This window comes from Sapajus apella, unplaced genomic scaffold (genome assembly GCF_009761245.1).
Source record: "Sapajus apella isolate SASKATOON/1434 unplaced genomic scaffold, GSC_monkey_1.0 scaffold39, whole genome shotgun sequence".
Classification (NCBI taxonomy): Eukaryota; Metazoa; Chordata; class Mammalia; order Primates; family Cebidae; genus Sapajus; species Sapajus apella.
In genome coordinates this window covers 6,211,432-6,232,924 of record NW_022436979.1, presented here as the reverse complement: position 1 = coordinate 6,232,924, position 21,493 = coordinate 6,211,432, and the positions used below count along the sequence as shown (strand labels likewise).

The 21,493-nt window shown below is 33.3% G+C and overlaps 2 protein-coding genes across 2 annotated transcripts in view; one reads left to right on the top strand and one right to left on the bottom strand.

Moving 5' to 3' along the window:
• Nucleotides 1-10,933, top strand: part of LOC116565297 (ubiquitin-conjugating enzyme E2 N-like) — a 65,183-nt gene extending 54,250 nt beyond the window's left edge. Inside the window, exon 2 of the mRNA XM_032298901.1 lies at nt 10,397-10,933. Coding sequence (XP_032154792.1) covers nt 10,397-10,933 — 537 coding nt within the window. The remainder of the gene's footprint in view (nt 1-10,396) is intronic.
• The window catches only part of GALNTL6 (polypeptide N-acetylgalactosaminyltransferase like 6), a 1,261,291-nt gene that overhangs the window by 664,624 nt on the left and 575,174 nt on the right, over nt 1-21,493 (bottom strand). The window lies entirely within an intron of this gene.

Below are 21,493 nucleotides of genomic sequence, written 5' to 3'. Positions count from 1 at the left end.
AATACTGTTACTTAAGCCATATTTGTTTTACATACTTTCTTTTATTGTTCAAGAAATGAAACTTAAAATACAGCTGAAGACTGAAGCCATATAGTTCTCTATGATTTTATTTACCTCCTACCTTCCCCAGATGTAGCCCATATACTCAGCTTGGATTTTAGCATTAACTTACGTGTTGTATATGTCTATTCATTTTATTTCAATGCTACACAAACAGAAGTTATTATAATTTTCAACTTCATTTTTATTTATATTTACTACTTTATTTCTAACCTTTCAATAAATATGCATGCTCATAATTCCTGCAATAAATATTGGCAAAGTTTGATCATTCATTAATCCTTTGAAAGAACAAAATTACTGATTTGTTAAAATGCACCACTGAGCACATTTTTTCTACATCAATGATTTCTACTCTTATTTTAATTATATCTTTCTTTTTTTCTCTTTTATTTCTGCTGTTATTTTTAAGACATTTTGAATTAGACATAGCTAATAAATTTCATCCTAGTTGGGGAACATTTAATGAATTAATTTTTATTACTAAGTGTGTCAGAAAAACCTTTAAATATGTATTAAAATATGAAGCAGGTAGAGATGTCTTATCCCATACATTCCTAAAGAATTTCGTGTGAACACAAACTAAAATGTAGGTCATAGTTCTTGAAATTATGTCTTGTCTAATATAATCATATAAAGATACATTTCTGAATTTTAAATTTGGAGGATGATTTTTAAAAACTTTAAGCTATTAGAAATATTAGGAATTGGAAAAACCAAGAAAATAAAGTTCACCAAGAATATGAATATACACACACACACACACACACACACACATTGCACAGCTTTCCCAGTTGCTTATTTTAAAATAGCTAATAACATAGATCATGATTTCATTTATTGAGTGGGTATATTATGTAAGCATGGTATCTGCTCCCCCCAAAGCAGGTTGCTAACACTAAATATAGTGTGCATAACATTAGATATTCTACATAAGATGCGAGTTATTTCTTCAATTATTTTTCTCATCAACATAATGATGTCAGTATTAGAACAAAGACATCTCTTTAACAGGATTAATATGAATTCCAGAAAGTACTCAAAAGGGGCGTGTATACACTAATATAGCAAATTACAACTTAGTTGAAGCAAATCAAATGCTAGTGCCAAATCTCAGCGAAATAAGCCAGGTTCCATTTGAAAAGACTTCCTTTTGAATATGTAATGCCTCTTGGATGCTGAAGTAAACACTTTACCAAGGTTACTGTAATTTTATAAACAACTTTCCTAATAAATGTATTTATCCTTCTACAAAAATACTTTCTGTGGCTCTATATGTAAACTTTATCTTACATTAAAAGAAGCACCAAAATGAAGATTAGCAACTTTGAAGGGACAACTAGAATTGATTCAAATATTCAAAACACTAGAGCACTGAGTTCTATCATTTTAAAATGACCAATGTATGGTATTTCTAAAACAAATGAGCAAATAGAAACAACAGCAGAGAGATGCTCCATCTACATTAAACTCTTCTACTGTACTCACAAATTTTAGAGCCAAGTGGCTGAACTCATGAGCGCTGGAACAAGCAAAACTGGGGCTTAATACTATATTTTGATGTTAAAATAGGATTTCTTTATTTGTTAAATGGAGATAACAGAGTAACACTTGGAGTAGTTAGGAGAAGTAAAAAACAGAGCACATCAAAATAGTGCCTAATGTGATTGTACTTGGCGTGCAAGCGAATAACTATACTTCATGGTGAAAGGTGTGACTGCTTTTTGGTACATTTTTATCAGATTGTGGAGTGAAAATTGTATTTGAGAGGAAAGCAATGTTTATGATAAAGATGAAGTTTGAAGAACAAATATAAGTTGTGGGAAAATGTCAGAGAATGAGGATACAGCATGAGCCAAAAAAAAAGGCAGGATAGTTAAAACAACGTTCAATAATAGGAAGAACATTTTAGCTAATAAAAACTGAAGAAAATGTAGACTTGGCAGAAGAATATGAAGAAAGAGGGGGCAGGAATTTGGACTTCTTAGAGGGTATTTGAAGAAAGAATTACCAATATGTCCTAAATTTGATTAAAAAATCAATCTACATATACAAGAAGCACAGGGAGTTATAAGTAAGAAACTCTCAAAAAGTCACATTTAGATACATCATATACCAACTGTCAGAGGCAAAGACAAGACGACAAGATTGAAAGCAGCAAGAGAAAAATGACTCATTGGGCATAAGGTATCTTCAATAAGATTAACAGCTGACTTCTAATTCAAAAGGATAGAGTTTAGGAGGTAGTAGCATATTCAAAGTGTAAAAAGAAAATAAAGTCAACCAAAATGTTCATATTCAGAAAATCAATTTTTCAAAAATGAAAGAGAAAGTAAAACATTTTCAGATAAACAAAAATGTAGTGAATTCATTTCTGGCATATCTGTACTACTGAAAATAGCAAAGAAAAAACTTTAGGCTGAAATAAAAAGACAATAGATAAGAAACATGACTCCACAGGAAGAAATAAAAGGGACTATTATTAAAGATTACTACATAGGTGCTACAAACTATATGTTTGTGTATGCTCTGTCCAAAATTTCTATGTTAAAACTGTACTCCCCATGGAATGGTATTTGGAGGTAAGCCCTTTGGGAGGTAATAAAATCATGAGGATGGGGCCCTCAGGATGGTATTAGTGCATGTGATCATTAATTTTGGCTGTGAACTTGACTGGATTAAAGTATACACAGATATCTGGTAAAACATTACTTATTTATTTTTGGAGACAGAGTCTTGCTCTGTCACCCAGGCTGGAGTGCAATGGTGCAATCTCAACTCATTGCAACCTCCACCTCCCAGCTTCAAGCAGTTCTCCTGCCTCAGCCTTCCAGGTAGCAGGACTGCAGGTACAAGCTGCCATGCCCAACTAATTTTTTTTGTATTTTAGTAGAAACGGGGTTTCATAGCATTACGCAGGCTGGTCTCAAACTCCTGAGCTCAGACAATCTGCCTGCCTTAGCCTCCCAAAGTGCTAGGATCACAGGCATAAGCCAACTTGCCTGGCCAACATTAATTATTCTTTTTCTTTTCTTTTTTTTTTTTTTTTTTTTTTGAAAGAAAGAGAAAGAGAAAGGGCGAGAGAGAACAGGAGTCTTGCTCTATTGCCCAGACTAGAATGCAATCTAAAAATATGTATTAAAAACTCCTTTTATGCCGATAATTGTGCTTAACAGCGGAGACAAGAAGGAATAAGGGAAGAAAATAACAAACAGCCAAACAATATTTCACTTAAGTCTGTGAAATGCTATGCAAATGCTGAAGAGTGATTTACTTCCAATTACGTGGTCACTTTCAAAATAGGTGTAATATGATACTGAGAAAAATGTATGTTCTGTGGACCTGGGGTGAAGAATTCTATAAATATTCACTGAGTTTACTTGTTCCAGATCTGAGTTCAAATCATAGATGTCCTTGTTAATTTTCTATCTCACTGATCCGTCGAATATTAACAATGTGGTGTCAAAGTCTTCCACTACTATTGTGCGGGAGTCCAGGTCTCTTTATAAGTCATTAAGAACCCATCTTACGTATCTGGGTATTCCTATATTGGGTGCATATATATTTATGATCATTGACTCCTGTTGTTGCACTGATCCTTTTACCATTATGCAATGTCCTTCTTTGTTTCTTTTAGTCCTTGTTACTATTAAAGTCTATTTTGTCAGAGATGAAAGTTACAACTCCTGTTTCCTTTTTTTTTTTACATTAATTATTCTTAATGCTGCAGTAGGCATTGAGCCAGTACCTTCTCTGCTGAAAAGGAAACTAATATGGTTTGACGTTTGATTGGAATAATCAGGCTTCTCCAGGTGTATCTATGAGGGTATTTCTGGAGTAGGCTGGCCTTTGAGTTGGTAGATTGAGTGGGAAGATCTGCATTAAATGTGGGTAGAAACTATCCAGTTGGCTGGGGGCAAGATTGGAACAAAAAAGCAGAGGGTAAATTTGTCTCTCTCTTCTGGAAATGGGACACCTTTCTTCTCCTGTCTGTGGATGTCAGAACTCCACATTCTTCAGCCTCTGAAACTTGCATCAGCAGTTGGGCCTTCAGCCTTAGATTGAGAGTTATTCTATCAGCTTCCCTGGTTCTGAGGCTTTCAGACTTAGACTGAGCCATAATGCTTATTTCCCTGCTTCTTCAGAAGCTGCGTCTTCCAGCTTATCATGGACCTTCCAATCTCTGTAACTGAGTAAGAGAGTTACCCTAATAAATCCGTTCTTGCCTCTCTCTCTCTCTCTCTTTTCCCCTCTCTCCCTCCTATTAGTTCTGTCTCTTTGCAGAATGATTAAAACAGTACTCTTATGAAGAGGTAAGAGAGAGCTTGCTTCTTCTCTGCCCTCTACCATGTGAGAGTACAATGAGAAGATAGTCATCTGAAAACCAGGGCAAGTGTCCTCACCAGACTCCAGATCTGCCAGTACTTTGATCTTGGACTCTCCAGACTCCAGAACTGTGAAGAATAACTGTATGCTCTTTAGCCCACACAGTCTTTGTAGTTTTGTTATATCAATCTGAATTGACTAAGGCAATAGGTAAATATAGAAATTAGTATAAATATAATTTTTATATTTTTTCTTCTCTCTGATTTAAAAGGCATTGAATAAAGCTATAATTATAAAACTATTTTTTAGCTTATAATGAATGAAGATATAATTTGGGAGTAAATAATAGCACAAAGAAGGAGTACCTAGAACAAAGCTCTTTTATAGCAGATTTTTGTATAATATTGACTTTAGTTGGTATTAATGTAAATTAGATTGTTTTAAGCTAATTGTAATTTCTACCATAACCTTTAGAAAAAAAAAAAATATATATATATATAATTTGTGTGTGTATATAAACAATAAATGTAATAATTAGTAAACTTGAAAATATGCATATGTAACCCAAAGGAAAACACTAATGAAAGAACAGAGGAACAAAGACGCAAAAGACATGTTAAAAATAAATAATGTACAAATTCTTACAAGTATTACAGTAAAAGTCAATTAAGCAATAAAGTAAAACTCCAATGAAAAGAAAGACATTGGGAGAATGAATTTTATAAAAATGATCCAATGATATGTTGTTCACAAGATTCAAAGACACAATAGGTTGATAGAAAAAGGACAAAAATGATATATGCTATACAAACAATAACCATAAAAGAGCTGTTACTAATATTTAAAAAAAGATTGTAAAACAAAAACTGATATAAAAGCAAATATATATATTTTATAATGAAAAAAGAGTCAATTATGTGAACCCCAAGAAAAAGTCTCAAAGTACACACAGCAGAAACTGAGAAAATTGAAGGACTAATTGACAATTCAACAAAAAATATTGAAGATTTCAATGTTGCACTTTCAACAGTGAATAGAACAAGTAAGCAGAAGATTATAAAGAAAACAGAAGATTTAAACAGCACTAGAACTATATACTAGCATGTATAACCATAATATATAGAGCATACAATCATAGCAGAATATATTAAGATATTCTTGTCAGGTACTCATGAGCTCCTTGATAAACCACAGGCTAGGCTATAAAACAAGCGTCAATAAATTTAAAAGGTATTAAATTGTTCATCGTCTCTTTCCCAAACACAATAAAAAGAAAAACAAAAATCATTAACAGAAGAATAATTAGAAAATTAAAAAATGTATGAAAATGGAAGAAAACACTCCTAAATAACCAACAGACAAAAAAAAAAAAAAACCACAAAAAACAAAAACAACAACAAAATGCACAAGAAAAATTACAACATAATTGCATGAATGAAAGTAAAAACACAACACAACAAACCCTAGCCAGTCACTGTGGCCCACACCTATAATTTCAGCTACTCAGAGGCTGAAATAGAAAGAACAATTGAGTCCAGGAGTTCAAGGTCAGACTAGGCAACATAGTGAGGCCCTGTCTCCAATAAAATGAACAAACAAACATTTTGAGATGCAGCTAAAGCATTCTTTAAAAGGAAAGTTACATCTGTAAATGCCAGTATAAAACAAGAAGAATTTCAAATCAGTAACCCAACCTTCCATCTAAAGAAACTAGAAAAAGTAAAAATGCAAACTAAACATAAAGCTATGAGAAAGAAGGAAATAATAGCATTAAGGGTAGAAATAAATGAACAGACAATAGAAAAAAAAAATAAAGAAACCAACAAAACCAAAACTTTAACAAAATTGCCAGACTTAAGCTAGATGAAACAAGATGACAGGAGAGAAAATGTAAATTACTAAATCAGGTATGAAAGAAGAAACATTGTTATTGAACTTAGAGAAATTAAAAAAAATTAAGACAGATAGTATGAACTACTGTGACCTTACAAATTAGATAACCTACATTAAAATGACAAATTTTTAGACAAACACAAACTACTGAAGCTGACTCAAGAATAAATAGAAAATCTGAAAAGATCTATAATAAGTAAAGAGATTGAAAGTGTAATTAGGAAAACTACCCAAAAAGAAAATTTTTAGCCCTACTTCACTTGCCTCACTGATGAGCTCTATCAAACATTTAATTAATACCAGTGTTTAACTAATGCTTGCAAAAAGTAGAAGAGGAAGGAACACTTTCAACTCATTCTACATATTACCTTGATATCAAAACCAGACAACTACAGCAAAAAAAGAAAACATACATTAATATCTCTTATAAAAATACACATAAAAATCTTCAAAAAATACTAAGAAATTAAATGCAGACCCACATTAAATGAATTATACTCCATTGCCTAGTGGTTACTACATCAGGAATGCAAGGTTGATATTACCTCCAAAAATCAACCAATATAACACATCATATCAATAAATTACAAAAACCACATGAGCATTTTTATAGAAGTAGAAAGATATTTGAAAAATCCAGCATTCTTACATGGTAAAAGCTTTTAAGAAATAAGAATAGAGGGGAACTTCTGAACCCAATGAAAAGCATCTACCAAATAGGAGGGAAAGTCCTGAACCTGATTATCCATAGCTGATGTCAAACTTAAGCAGGAAAGACTACATGCTTTCCGTCTTAGATCAGAAACAGAACAAGAATGTCTACTTTCATCTTTTTATTCAACATTGTCCTGTAGATTCTAGCCAGAACAATTAAGCAAGGAAAGGAAGTAAGTATTCAGATTGGAAAGAGGTAAAATTGTGACCTCTCACAGATGGCATGCTCTTATATATAGAGAACCCTGAGAACATCACACAAAATTTAGAACTAATAATTACAGCAAGTTTGCAGAATACAAGTCAATATCCAAAATCAACTGGATGTCTATATATTGGTAATGAAACATCTAAAAATAAAATGAAGAAAACAACTTTATTTATAATAGCACAAAATAATTAAATACTTATAAATAAACAACAAAAGTTTAATATGTTTACACTGAAGGCTACAAAATCTTGTTGAAAATATCAAAGAGAATCTAAATAAATGAAAAGAATTGGAAGACAATATTGTTAAGATGGCAATACTCTCCAATTTGGTACATGGATTCAATACAATCTCTACCAAAAAAAATCAATTACCTTTTTTTTAAAAAATTAACAAGCTGATTCTAAAATATATTTGAGAATGTAATGACTCCAGAATAGCCAAAATAACATTTTAAAAAGAACATCAAAGTTGCAAGATTCATACTTCCCAATAACCAGATTTATTACAGAACTGTAATAATCAATACAGTGTGTACTACATAAGAAAAAACAAATAAATAAATAGAATAGACTTAATTGTCCAGAAATATAGCTTACATTTATGATTATTTGATTTTAGGTTTGAATTCCAAAAATATTTAATGGGGAAATAAGAGTCTTTTTTGTTTTTTTTGGTGTCAGAGTCTTGCTCTGTTGCCAGGCTGGAGTGTGGAGTGCAGTGGAGTGATCTCCACTCAGTGCAACCTCCACCTCCTGGGTTCAAGTGATTCTCCTGCCTCAGCCTTCCAAGTAGCTGGGACTACAGGCACATGCCACCATGTCCGGCTATTTATTTAAATATATTTTTCTTAGTATAGATAGGGTTTCATCATGTTAGCCAGGATGTTCTCCATCTCCTGACCTCATGGTCTGCCCGCCTTGACCTCCCAAGTGTTGGAATTACATGCGTGAGCCACTGCACCCAGCTGGGAAATAATAGTCTTTTTTAAATTGTGTGAAAATGGTCTTTTCACAATTGTCTTTTCAACCCAATTATGTGTTGAAAAGAATAGTCTTTTCAACAATCTTCATGCAAAGAATGAATTTGGACCCCTTACTTCACACAATAGGCAAAAATGAACCAAAATTGGATTTAAATCTAAGTGCAAAACCCCTAGTTACAAAACTTTTACAAGAGAGAACATAGGGGAAACTTTTCACAGCCTTTTGCTAGGCGATGGTTTCTTAGACATAACACCAAAAACATTAGAGACAAAAACATTTAGAAAATTGAACTTTATCAAAATTTAACAACTGGTGCATCAACATATAAAGAAATGAAAAAGCAATGCACACAACAGGAGAATATGCTTACAAATTATATATTTGATACATTACTTGTAATCAGAATATATTAAGATTTATTACAACTCAACAATAAAAGAACAAATTCAAAAACTGCAAAAGACTGGAGTACATCTTTTTCCCAAGAAGAAAGAATAAAGACTGACAAGTACATAAAATGATGCCCAATATTATTATTCATTAGGTAAATGTAAACAAAAACCTCAATGAGATACTATCTCATATCTAATAGAATAACAAAACTTAAAAAAATAAGACAATATTGGCTGGGTGCTATGGCTCACGCCTGTAATCCAACACTTTGGGAAGCCAAGGCGGATGGATCACCTGAGATCAGTAGTTTGAGGCCAGCCTTGCCAACATGGTGAAACCCAGACTCTACTAAAAATCCAAAAATTAGCCAGGCATGGTGGTGTGTGCCTGTATTCCCAGCCAGTAGGTGGAGGTTGCAGTGAGCCAAGATCGTGCCATAGCACTCCAGCATGGGTGACAAAAGTGAAACTCTGTCTCAAAAAAAAAAAAAAAAAAAAAAAAGTGTAGATGAAGACATGAAAAAAATGGGAATTCTCATAAATTTCTGGTTTTAAAATGAAGCAGCCATTCTGCAAAGTTGTTTGGCCGTTCCTGAAAATATTACACATAAAATTACCATATGCTGTAGCAATTTGACTCTTAAATATACACCCAAGTGTAATAAAAATATGTCTTTATAATAACTTACACACCAATGTTCACATTTGCATTATTGATAATAGTCTAAAAGTGAAAACAATCTAAATATCCATCAACTGATAAATTGATAAATATAGATGTGATGTATCCATAAAATATTTTTGTCATAACTCATAAAAAGGAATGAAATATTGATACATGCTATCATATGAACAGACCTCAGAATAATATAATAAAGGAAAGAAGCAAGCCACAAAAGACTACATATTTAATCATTCTATTTATATAAAATGTCCAGAACAGGCAAATCCAAAGAGACAGAGGTAAATTATTGGTTACCAGAAAACTGGGAGTAGGGAGGAATGGGGAGTGAGTCCTAATGGGTGTGGAGTTCTTTTGAGGGGTGATGAAAATATTATAAAATTGGATAGTGATGATGGTTGCACAACTCTGCAAATATTGTAAAAACCACTGAATTGTACACTTTAATATAGTCAGTTTCATGCTGTGTGAATTATATATCAATAAGCCTCTCACTATAGAAAGAAAAAAGAAAATAGATTTAAAGGAAATAATCAATTGTGTTTCACCCCCAAGCACAGGTCTTTGTCCAAAATTCTTACAGAAAATAATAAATAATAAAAAATAAGTATAATCTTCACAGTTTTTAAAGGTTTATTCTACTTCACTGTATTGTTTTTGTTACAATGCCTTCAGCAAATTGCAGGAATTCATAAAGCTTGCCTGATAGAGGGCAGTTGAATAAAATTCACAGTTCAAAGTATGACAGGAGCACAAACTGTTAAAATAACATTCAGATTTATCAGATTATCTCTTTAACTGCTACAGAAACAAATCTATTTTCACACAAAACAAAATTTATTCTCATTATCATTATATTGCAAAAAGGAAAAGGAATAAACAATCTGACAAGTTGAAAATCAGCAAAGCAACTGAAATTCCTTTAGGAAAAGATGTTCTAAATGTCTATTGTAATAAACAAAACAAAAAAATGAATATGACTGTATTAGACTGTCACTTCTCTTTCATAGTAAATTATATGGAATATGTTTTCAGATTTCAATTACACTGAAATCTTTAAGATCTCTTTTTTGTTGTTCTGAAATACCATTAAAATAATTTATGTTAATTGATACATAATAAACAGTGACAGTGTTCTGTTTTTCTCCTAGTAAGCTTAAGTGTATATTTTTGCACATTAAAAACAAGAATATATAAACTAGAAGTTAGAGACCAGAGGCCAAACTCGGGACCTGACAAGACATCTGGGCTGCCCCGCAGGATCATCAGGGAAACCAAGCATTTGTTGGCAGAACCAGATCCTGGAGTCAAAGCAGAACCAGATGAGACCAACACCCAGGATTCCCCTTTTGAGGGAGGGACTTTTAAACCCGAACTATTCTTTCCAGAAGAATATCCAATGGCAGCACCTAAAGTGCATTTCATAACCAAAATTTATCATCCTAATGTAGACAAGTTGGGAAGAATATGTTTAGATAATCTAAAAGATAAGTGGTCCCCAGCACTGCAGATCTACACAGTTCTGCTATTGATCCAGGACCTGTTAAGTGCTCCCAATCCAGATGTTCCATTAGCAAATGATATAGAGGAACATTGGAAGACCAACAAAGCCCGAGGCATAGAAACAGCTAGACCAGGTACTAGGCTTTATGTCATGAACAATATTTAGATTGATCTGATCATCAAGTGTGAACCGCTTCTCCTGTTCTGCCAAGACAGAGTTCTTTCTTTTTGTTTGCATTTACTGGACACAGTCTTAGAAACGTTACATAATAAAAGCCCAGACATCTTCAGTCCTTTGGTAATTAAATGCACATTAGCAAATCTATGTCTTGTCCTGATTCACTGTTGTAAAGCATGAGCAGAGGCTGGAATTATCATTTGGACTGTTGTGAAACGTTTAAAAGCAGTGGTCCCTTTCTGCTTTTATTCATTTCTCCCATCTTAGTTTAAGTATAAAGCACTAAGAATGAAGGTAGTTGTCAGGTTAGCTGCAGGAGTGTAGGTGTTTTTCTTTATTTAATTTTAATTTTATTTTTCTGAGTAGGGCAATAGTTTAAATTTACAAGGTCCTTTCTTGCTTTTTTTGGTGATCTAATTGCATTGCTTAAGAGCAACTAACCAGTTCTTTAGAATATGTTCTCTAGCCAAGTCTCACTTTATTTAACACTGTAGATGGACAAGCTTGATGTCTGAACCAGAAGGGGAACATTAACCAAACATCACAGCCCTCACTAATAACACTGTGACTTTGCTGTCAAGTGTACATTCCCCTTTCAAAAAAAAGCTCGTGACCATTTTGTATGGCTTGTCTGCTCACTTCTGTAAATCCTATGTTTTAGTAAAATATTTTTTGTACTCCAAAAAATAAATGAAAATAAAAATAAGCTAAAAAACTAAATTCTACCACAATAACATATATCTTAGACTGATTCCTTCTGATGTTGAATATTGAAAGGCTTTACATGAAATTTTGAATATAAAACACTTAATAAAAAGAACTTCTATAATCATATTCATATAAATAAATTATACATATCAATTTCATCTAGTTTTTAATATACAGTCTCTCAAAGATATATTTCTCAAAAATTTTGGCTGATAATGGGTACATGTTATAAATCAATGTATATGCAGTATATTTTTTCACATTGTGTGTTATTACTGATAATTTATGTTACTACTGTGCATTAAAGTCTTAGGATAAAAGAAAAACTTCTAGAGTAGTAACTATAAATTATAATAATCTTTATTCATCTGAATATATGTCAATTTAAAAAAAAAACAACAAAACCTAACATCTTTCTAATTTATCTTAAAGTATGGTTAATTTGAATTCCATCAAATCACTGGTATTTTAATAGTTGCATGTTTATTTTTATGCATTTTTAAGAAAAATACACAATTAGTGTTATCAAATTAATTAACATTAATTTTGTGGTTACTGGTTTCCAATTTAAACAGATAATACCTTTTCACTCTCCCAGCAACGTTTCTGATCCTGGTAACCTTATTATATTCCTTTTTCTGAACAAAGAAATAGAGGCTGAAGCAAGGTCCTTTTCCTTTGACTCGGCTTTCCTGCTGTCAAGCATCAAGGTCTATTCCTGAGTGGTCTACTCGGGCTCTGGAACTGCCAAGCGTTTCTTTCACATGCAACAAGGAGTTATTTCAGAACTATAACTTCAATATTAGTACTCTGTATCAGAATATCATATAGCAGACAACTCAGGCAGCTCTTTTGGTTAAAGGTGACTGGAAAAGTACCATAGTCACAGCACTAGACAACATCCTTGCTGTTTTATGTGAGCTTTGTGATCTGTTATTTTAGAACTATCTCCAGACCTGTTTATGTGAGAGGGCAGCAGAGCTTAAGGGTGATGTCAGGTATTGAAAACTTATTGGTATACCACATAAACTGCTGCAAGGCTCCAGATAATATTCTACTATGATAATAAGTATTTATAGATACTATTTCCCTGGTACTTTTTAAAGTTTCATAATGAAAGATAAAAGAATTTTTGAGATACATTTTGAATGTCATTTTATGTCTCCAGTTAATATTGAATAAAAATTTTAAAAACTCATATTTATCATTTTATGCAGCATTAAGGGTATTGACAATCAAGTCTGGAGGATAGCAAATTTATATTAACCTTATGAGCTATGTTAATGAGACATATACATATTTTTGTCCCAAAAGACTAAGTTTCTTTGGAAGAATCCGTATGCACAGTAAGTTTTATATAGTATAACTTAATTCATGAAGACTTTATTTTGTTTATTTGTAGATGTACAAAATGATAAACTTATCTGCATTATTAATATGTCTATTAAAAAATAGCACTATTCCTACCCTAATTTCTGATATATGACAGATACTGAGATACTCCAAGAAGTGAATGAGATTAATTAAGCTATATTCAATGCCAGATGGAGGCAATGGTTTTTTTTTTTTTTTTACATGGTTTAAAACAATTTTTCCAATACAAACTGTATACAGAAATTCAAATAAGAACAAGATTACATTCTTGGCCACTTGGGGTTATCAGTACACCTCATAAAACTTTTCTGTCTAGGGGCCTTATGAAGGCATTCATTATCTTGGTAAATGTAACAAAGTATGCCTGAGCCATGCAACTTCTGAAACTTGATCTGTCAGCAGATCTCAGCAAAAGACACAAGTTAATCATGAATGAAGGTGAACACATGAAAATGAAACTGCTTCCATCTTCATAAGCAAACTTTTTCATCCTTGTAGTAAGACCAACGTGGGAAGAGAGTAACCAGCATATCTGTGAGTTAACATAGCAACAAAGGCCAGCAAAATCAAAATGCATGATGCCTATGTAAATACTCTCCCTCCCAACTACTTTTATTTTCTGTTTAGAATTAAATTTATCTAAAGAAAAGACATGCCTATCTGGTTACACTCAGGTAGGCCATCTCACAGATTGGGGACCACCATCAATCTTTCAAAGTGCTTTGCATATTCCTGCTGGGATTCACTGGGTATTAATTTTACAACTTAAATCTCAGAAACTAATTCAAATTTCTTAGTGGAAACCACAAGAAAAATACATAATTGATTTACCTAATTAATTAGCATTAATTTTGTGCTTAACTGTTTACAGACTAAAAAGGTGATATTCTTTCATGCTCCCAGCAACTTCTGAATGCTGGTAGCATTATTATATTCACTTTTTTTTGGACAAGGAAATAGTCAAAATCTGAGTCAAAGTCTCTTTCCACTGACTCTACTCAGTGATATCTGAGTGGAACCAGACAAGCATGTCTTTTCTTTAGATAAATTTAACTGTAAGAAAAAAATAAAGGTTGGGGGAGGGGAAGAGAACAATGCTGGTTATTTTTTTCCCATGTTGATCTTACTGCAGGATATTAGCGTTCATATACTGAGTGTTTACTTGTGAAGACTCTTCATAAGTCTCTTCAATTCATCTATGTTTGGTAATCAGTCAATAACATCTATAGGTGACAAGGCACTAATATTTTAATTCCAAGAGAAGCAATAAAATTATTATATATCTTATATAAAATGACATCTAAAAATATGTCAATGTGGTGATTACAAATGAAATTATTTATTTACATTCCGAAGATTACATTGACATGACCACATCTGCTTTTGTAGTTTGTGTTTACACAGATCTACACAGATTTGCCAGATTTAGAAAATACAAAGATGGGAAACTAGATTAAAAATTTTTATCTGAAATTTATATTTAACTAATGAACTGTTTTTAATCTGTCAACTAGATCTATATAAAAACATGTATCAGAAAACTATTTTTTGATAAACTGCAAAAACTATGCAGTTTTTGATATTACCTTTAATAATATAGAATGTGGGAATATAACCTTTGGTAATAAAAAGTTTAAAAAAAGAATATTATAAAGTCTCCCATAAGCCGTAACAATCACCAAAACACATGCTGTCAAATTATCTAATTCATATCTTCTACCAGCAGGTTTCAGGTTAAAATGAATGCAGATGAATTGCTGCTTTTTACAGTTATATAAGACTTATCTCATTTTTTTTTTTTTTTTTTTTGACAGGGCCTGCACATAACAAAGGTCTTAATGGAAGTTGAAATTGTCTTCAATTATACTGGGTGTCTAAAGGTGGGTCAGCCTAGCTTTTTAAGCTCTTAAAATGTCTCTGATTTTTGTCAAGGTTACCAAATTAACAGGATTCTATGACCTTCTGTCCTTACTTAAAAGTTAAAACTTGGAGGCTTACACTACATACATTTTGATTCTTTTTTTTTTTTTTTTTTTTTTAGATTTCTCACATTGGATTTAGAGATAAACTCACAAATTTATGCATAGGAAGGGCTCTGAAGACAACAAGGCAAGGACTGAAGCTGAGGTCCCTTGCAGTGATGAGTGCTAAGAGAGTATGGTCTCTGATTTCAGAAATGGAGAAAAGCTTTATTTTCATCTATGATTTATTAATTTCTTTAGCAAATATTAATTAAGTATCCTGACAGAGCAGGAGCATCACCATCTTAGACCAGGACCATCATTTTAAAGTTCCCCTTGATTAAAGAACCACCTAAATCCAACCCAAAGGGCGTCAGCATGATAGGACTAATGTTAGCATGACCATGAACCACAAATGACATCTCCAACCAGAAACATTCCAATCTTAAACCCCTCCCCTACCAAAGCCACACCAGCCCGGAGATAACCTCCCCTCTGACTGGGAAGATGTCAGCTCCAAGAAACGTCCCCTCCGACCAGGGACATCCCAATCCCACAATAAGCTTCTCCACACAGAAACATTCCAAGTCTGTGATAATATCTTACCCTAAACCCTTAAATACTCTTGGTCTGTATGAGAGAATGTTCTTGACTGAAATCGGCCAGACTCCCCTTTCAGGTTTATTCTCCAAAATAAACCTGTCTTTGACTGTTGAGCCACTTTTCTTGTTTTTCTTTTCTTTAACTCTTTCACATTCTACTAGTGTATATTCTAGGCACTGGAGAAATAGCAGTGACAAAAACAAGCACCTATGTCTGCCTTTATGGAACTTAAAGTCTTATGTGGGGACACAGGCCACATATTTGTGGTTTTAACTTGAATAAAAATTATAAAAATTGCTTTGAGAGAAAAAAGTTTTGTTTCTTTTTCTGCTATGCATCTATCTAGCCAACCATTCACCTACCTAGCAAGTTATCTTACTCTGTCCACAAGTTGAGCATTCTTATTGTATCTTTTTAGGTCCACTTTGCTTAGGGATAGATAGGAGACAGATTCCTCTACACACTCTTTGTTTAAAGTTCCGAGTCTTTTGTAAATGATAATGGATCAAACAGTTCAAGAAATATTTATCTTCCCAACCCATGCCATTCTGCTAGTGACACTCAGTGTTAAGGGAAGAAACGTTATCTTTTTGCAAATGTTAGTAGTTCATGCTCTTGGAACTCAAAATTCCTAGTGATCAAAGGATTTTTCAATTGAAATAAATAGAACGCTTATTGCATTACATATAAGATTCCCCTGACATGGATGCTAGGTAAGTTATGATGCTCATTTTGTTTTTGTTTATTTGTTTGTTTTAGAGACAGGGTCTTACTCTGTGGCCCAGGCTGAAGTGCAGTGATACAATCACAGCTCACTGTAACCTCTAAATTATAAGCTCAAGCCATACTCCCACAGCCTCCAGAGTAGCTAGGACTACGAGTGTGCTACCAGAATGGGCTAATTTTTTACTTTTTTGTTGAGAAGGGTCTTATTATTTTGCCCAAGCTAGACTCCAACTCCTGGTCTGAAAGGATCCTCCTGTCTTGGCCCCCCCCAGAGGGCTGAAATTACAGGCATGAGCTACCATGCCCAGTCTTAATTTTATTAAATCTACCATGGTCTGCTTTACTCAATTTTTTTTCTCAGAGAAATCAAATAAGTTAACATAATTAATACCACATCTTGTTACTGACTCTCTCAAATGGGAATAACCTAACAGATCGTGGGCTTGTAACATTTGGAAACAATTATTCCAAAGAAGTGTAGTTTGTCTCTGTGAGTTTCATTATTTCTGACATACATCATTGGTATGCAGTAGTAAAACATTCTATTTGTAGAATCTCTCAACCACTTTAATTAATTAAAGAAACTAAAGGCATAAACTCTCATAATAACTAAAATTTATTTTTATACATTTCGTTTTGAAGTGAAATATTTCTATATCCAGGGATGAACAAATGGGTGAATATGTACATTGATTCAACCTATAATGATGTTCTATGACCCAGATACTCCCCTTCTTCTAAGAGTTAATTGGTAGTAAAGATAGATATAAACTCACAGTCAAATCATGTGAAAATTGCAATGATATTGATCCAGGGTACTATAGTAGTAATGAAGAATGATTCCAAAGGTAGAAACCAAAGATAGTTAACAGCTTATGTATGCAAGTGACTGTGTAAGCATTTTATATGCATTTTCTTTAATACCCACAACCATCCTGTGAGACTATTATCATTCTTCTCATTTTACTATTAGGGAAACTGAGTTATGGTGTGTTTTTTGTTTTTATTTTTTTAAGTAACTTGTTCAAGATCACACAGTAAATGGCATAGACTGATGTGGCAGGGTTTCAGGCAAAGTGGGCTGAAGATGTTATTCTCTTTGAGCCTTAGTGATTGATTAGAAGAAAAAAACGCAGAAAGAAGGAAGTGTTACAGAGATACATTTCAGATAGTGAAAACATTATTTAATAAAACATAGGGGTGATAAATAATATATGCCATGTGAAGGAAAATTTGGCATCTTGGTTTTATGATGACAAAAGTTGCCATATGGACTATGGGGAAAGATGAACTAGAGAACGCATCAAGGACCTCTTCAGGGAAGATGAACTTTGACATGTCGTGCAGGAGAAAAAAGTTATAAATAGAGAGGTTAGATTGCCAGTTTTGATTGTTACAAATATTATTTTGGTAATGGATTTGATTAGACAAAAGTGGAACAGAACAGAACAACAAGCAACAAGGACCTTTCAGCAATTTAGGCAAGTGAATTAAAGTCTCAGAGGAATGGAATGAGAAGCAAAAAATGACTCTACAAAGTACTGTGGAGGTCAATTTGGAAAGATTTGTTCATTGACTGGATGTGGGATATGGAGAAGAAAGGGGAATCATAAGAATAATTCGCAGATGTCTAGTTTTGATGGATGATGATGTTTCCAAGTGAGGAAGTGAATTTTTCAAAAAGAGATAATTTAAAATTAGGAGATGTGGACATACTGAGTTTGAAATATCAGTGTGTCTTCTAGCTCCAGATGTCCAGCAGGTTGTTGAATGTTCAGGTCAGAAGCATGAGAAGTATTTAACTGTACAGACTGAGAAACTGATCACCCAGGTGTAGTGTGCACAATTATGAGTTGTGGGTAATAACTGGAACCCTAGGATCATCAATATTTAAGAAAAATGTAGCAGAAGAGAAGCTCAAGGAAAAGCCCATAGAGGAAACAATGAGAAAAGCACACCCCAGATGAGAAGAATCGAGCAATGCCAAATGAAGCAGAGAGGGTCCAATATTAAATTATTCCATTAAATAGATTCATTGAGTTTGTTTAATAACATTATTTAATTAATGTGAAAAAATACATTTATAAATTACTTAAATTATCAAATTAACTATTAAATCCTCATACAAAGAGTTCATTGGGTTCTGTAATTGAGTCATTCTTTAAAATGCTAGTTGTACAACTTCAGAATTAACTTTATAAATTCACAGGGACACCAGAGAGAGGCCCCTAAAGATAGTGCCTTTGCTCTTTGTAAAGGTATAAAAGGAGGTTCCCAACAATATGCTGTATCTATTCATAAGCAGGAGGGTTGAAGGAAATAATTATTCTTAAGTTGTTTTATAATCTATGAAATAAATAAATAAATATATAAATACATATAAATAAAATAAATAAATAAATATGCTTAAGTTGTTTTATAATCTATAAAATGTATAAATAAATTTTATAAAGTTGTTGCTTGAGATATTACTATGTCTCATCTACTTCAACTATATAATATTATAGCCAGAATAATAATGGCCAAAATTTATTGAGTGCTTACTTTATACCAAGCCTAGATCTAATAGCTTTACATGTAGAAACTGAATTTCCTAAGAATACATAACAGGTGAGATACATAACGTATTCATGATCACATAGCTAGTAAAGGAAAAACCACGGTACAAAGCTAGGAATATGCCCAATAACCTATTAACCACCATCGCTCATTGCCAATGAGAAAAGGGAGTCCTGTAAACTGTGTCATTGGTTATTCAATTGGGGGGGCCCTTCCTCAACCAATGAGCCCCATTTTATGCCCTTTTGACTCACTAATGAAAAAAGGGGTTGACCCCATTTGCAGACATTGAAAACAAATAGAATAAGCTGATATTATTCACCATGAACTGTCTTAGAAAAGCTTAATATCTTGGATTCAATTTTTAAGCTAATTACAGACTGATAATCCATAAGCTTTTTCAAACCTTAGCATGTAAGAGGCCCAGTATTAGTGTGAAATACTATGACGTTTGTTGTTTTGTTTTGTTTTGTATGTTGGCCTTCAGCTCCCTTGTAGGACTTCCCTGATCCTAAAATGAAAGTGGATTGCAAAGATTATTTGCTATATCTGCTACTAATGTTATAGTAATTTCTCTAAGAAGAAAAGGACCTTCATAGTACTAAATAGTAAACAGAAACACTCTTGACCTACACTGGTAAGGACTGTGAGTTTACCATACAGTAATAACTATTGTATAGGGTAAAATGAGTTTTCATTAAAACCAGCAAAATAGATCACCTTTCTAAATGCTGAAAATGGCAGAAACAAATTTTAGGTATATTAAGTGGCTAACTTTTCTAAAAGTTGAAGTATGTTTGTCATCATTCATTCATTTGTTGTACTCTTTTTCACACAATTCTTAATCACCAGGTGTTAACATATTAACTAAGGGGGTATGTTGTTTCCTTTACACTTTTCAATTACCGGGAGAGATAGAGGAAGCAAATTAGGGAGCAAGTTAAAGAAGCTGAATGCAAGCTTCTGAAGGACTTGAAAGCAATTGCTTCTGGCCTTGAAATCTGGACTTGAGTTGCAATATTTCACACATTAGACTTCCTATCTTCTGGATGAAAGTCTGCTATATTGAATATATAATGGAGTTGCATTTTAATTGAAAGTAGCCATTTTTAAATTTTCTTTCAACTTCTACCTACTAATAATACCTTACATTTTCCAAGAAGAACAGTACAATCACAAACAGTTCTGGTACAGGTTATTCCGTCAAGTACAACATCAACTGCATAGAAGTAGTCTTCCTCTACCATTATTTCCCTCATTTCCTGTCCTACATAAAGGGTGCCCCATGATTCTTCTATGTGTGTTCATTCAAGTTTAGACGCCAAACATCAGTTCCATGGTAACAACTAAAACGCCTTCATACAACTTAGCAATAATACTGGTCATTTAGGAGGAACGTTATCTGTACCCTAGAAATTAAAAGAGTTTACAGCATCTCTTTTAACATTTTTTATGTAAATAAAGAATTGTGGGACATTTTTGAAATGTGTCATGCCACTGTAGATGAAAATATATTTTCGTAGGTACAATATGACTAAAATCAAGGTAGTAATTATTAAGTGGATCTTATTTAATGATACTGCAGGCCAGCTGTGATAAAGCATTATCGTAAGAATAAAGTATACACATAAGGATGTACACGCTATTTATGATCTTATAGCTTTCTGTATCTCCATTTGGGCTTATTGCCTGCTACTTAGGAGCTGCAGATACTTAAATGTAGATGTGGATCTTGGGATTATATATCCCTGAATCTTTGCTCTTCAATGTGACTTCTTTTGATTCATAAATCATTTTTGCAATGAGAAATCCATGCAGCTTTATTAGATAGCCATGTCACCTATAGTATTAAGCAAAACAGCAGGGCCGTCAAGACGTTAGGCTCTCTTCTAGATTTTATACTGATGTTTAAGGGATCTGGAGTAAGGGAAAACACATTAGTGCACATTTAGCAAAAACAGTATGCTCAGGGACTTCCAGCGGCTTACCATGGGACTGAGAGTCATATGTCAGGGCATCTTTTGGACTCAGCCTAGGTTCTGTTATAGTAGAGTTACCATTACTCATCATGCATGTCTCACCTTTCACAGAGAAGTAGAATGAAGTGGTTTAGTCAGTGGGTGGATGGACAGGCTGATTGATACCTGTATTCAATCTGGGGTAACCCCAGGTGCTTGTTTTTACAGGAGTGGCCTGAGAAAGCTACATGCCTTTTATGTGGGACCCATGGGGCTGTTTGTTGGGATCCTCCATCAAGATCGCTCTTGGTAGTGGGGAAAGTCCCAGTTCAAAGGGAATCTGAGCTTGAAATTCCTACCTCCAGCAGGGGTAATGCTTGGTTAAATTTCACAAACCAATTCTGATTCATAGTACTTATTTCTCTGATTATTTAAAAAAAAACACTGATGTCATAATTTTATTTTATTGTTTTAATGTCAATTTTTTTATTATTGTGGTCAGTGTTTTCTGAGTTGTGAGATAGCCACTAGTTTACCAAGCAGCTTAATTTACATATATTCCATATAGTCCTTTTTCATCTGGGTTTTGAGAGGCCAGGCAAACAAAAGAAAAAAAAGAAAGGATGTGTATTTAGTTAGTATCTAATCCAATGCTAGAC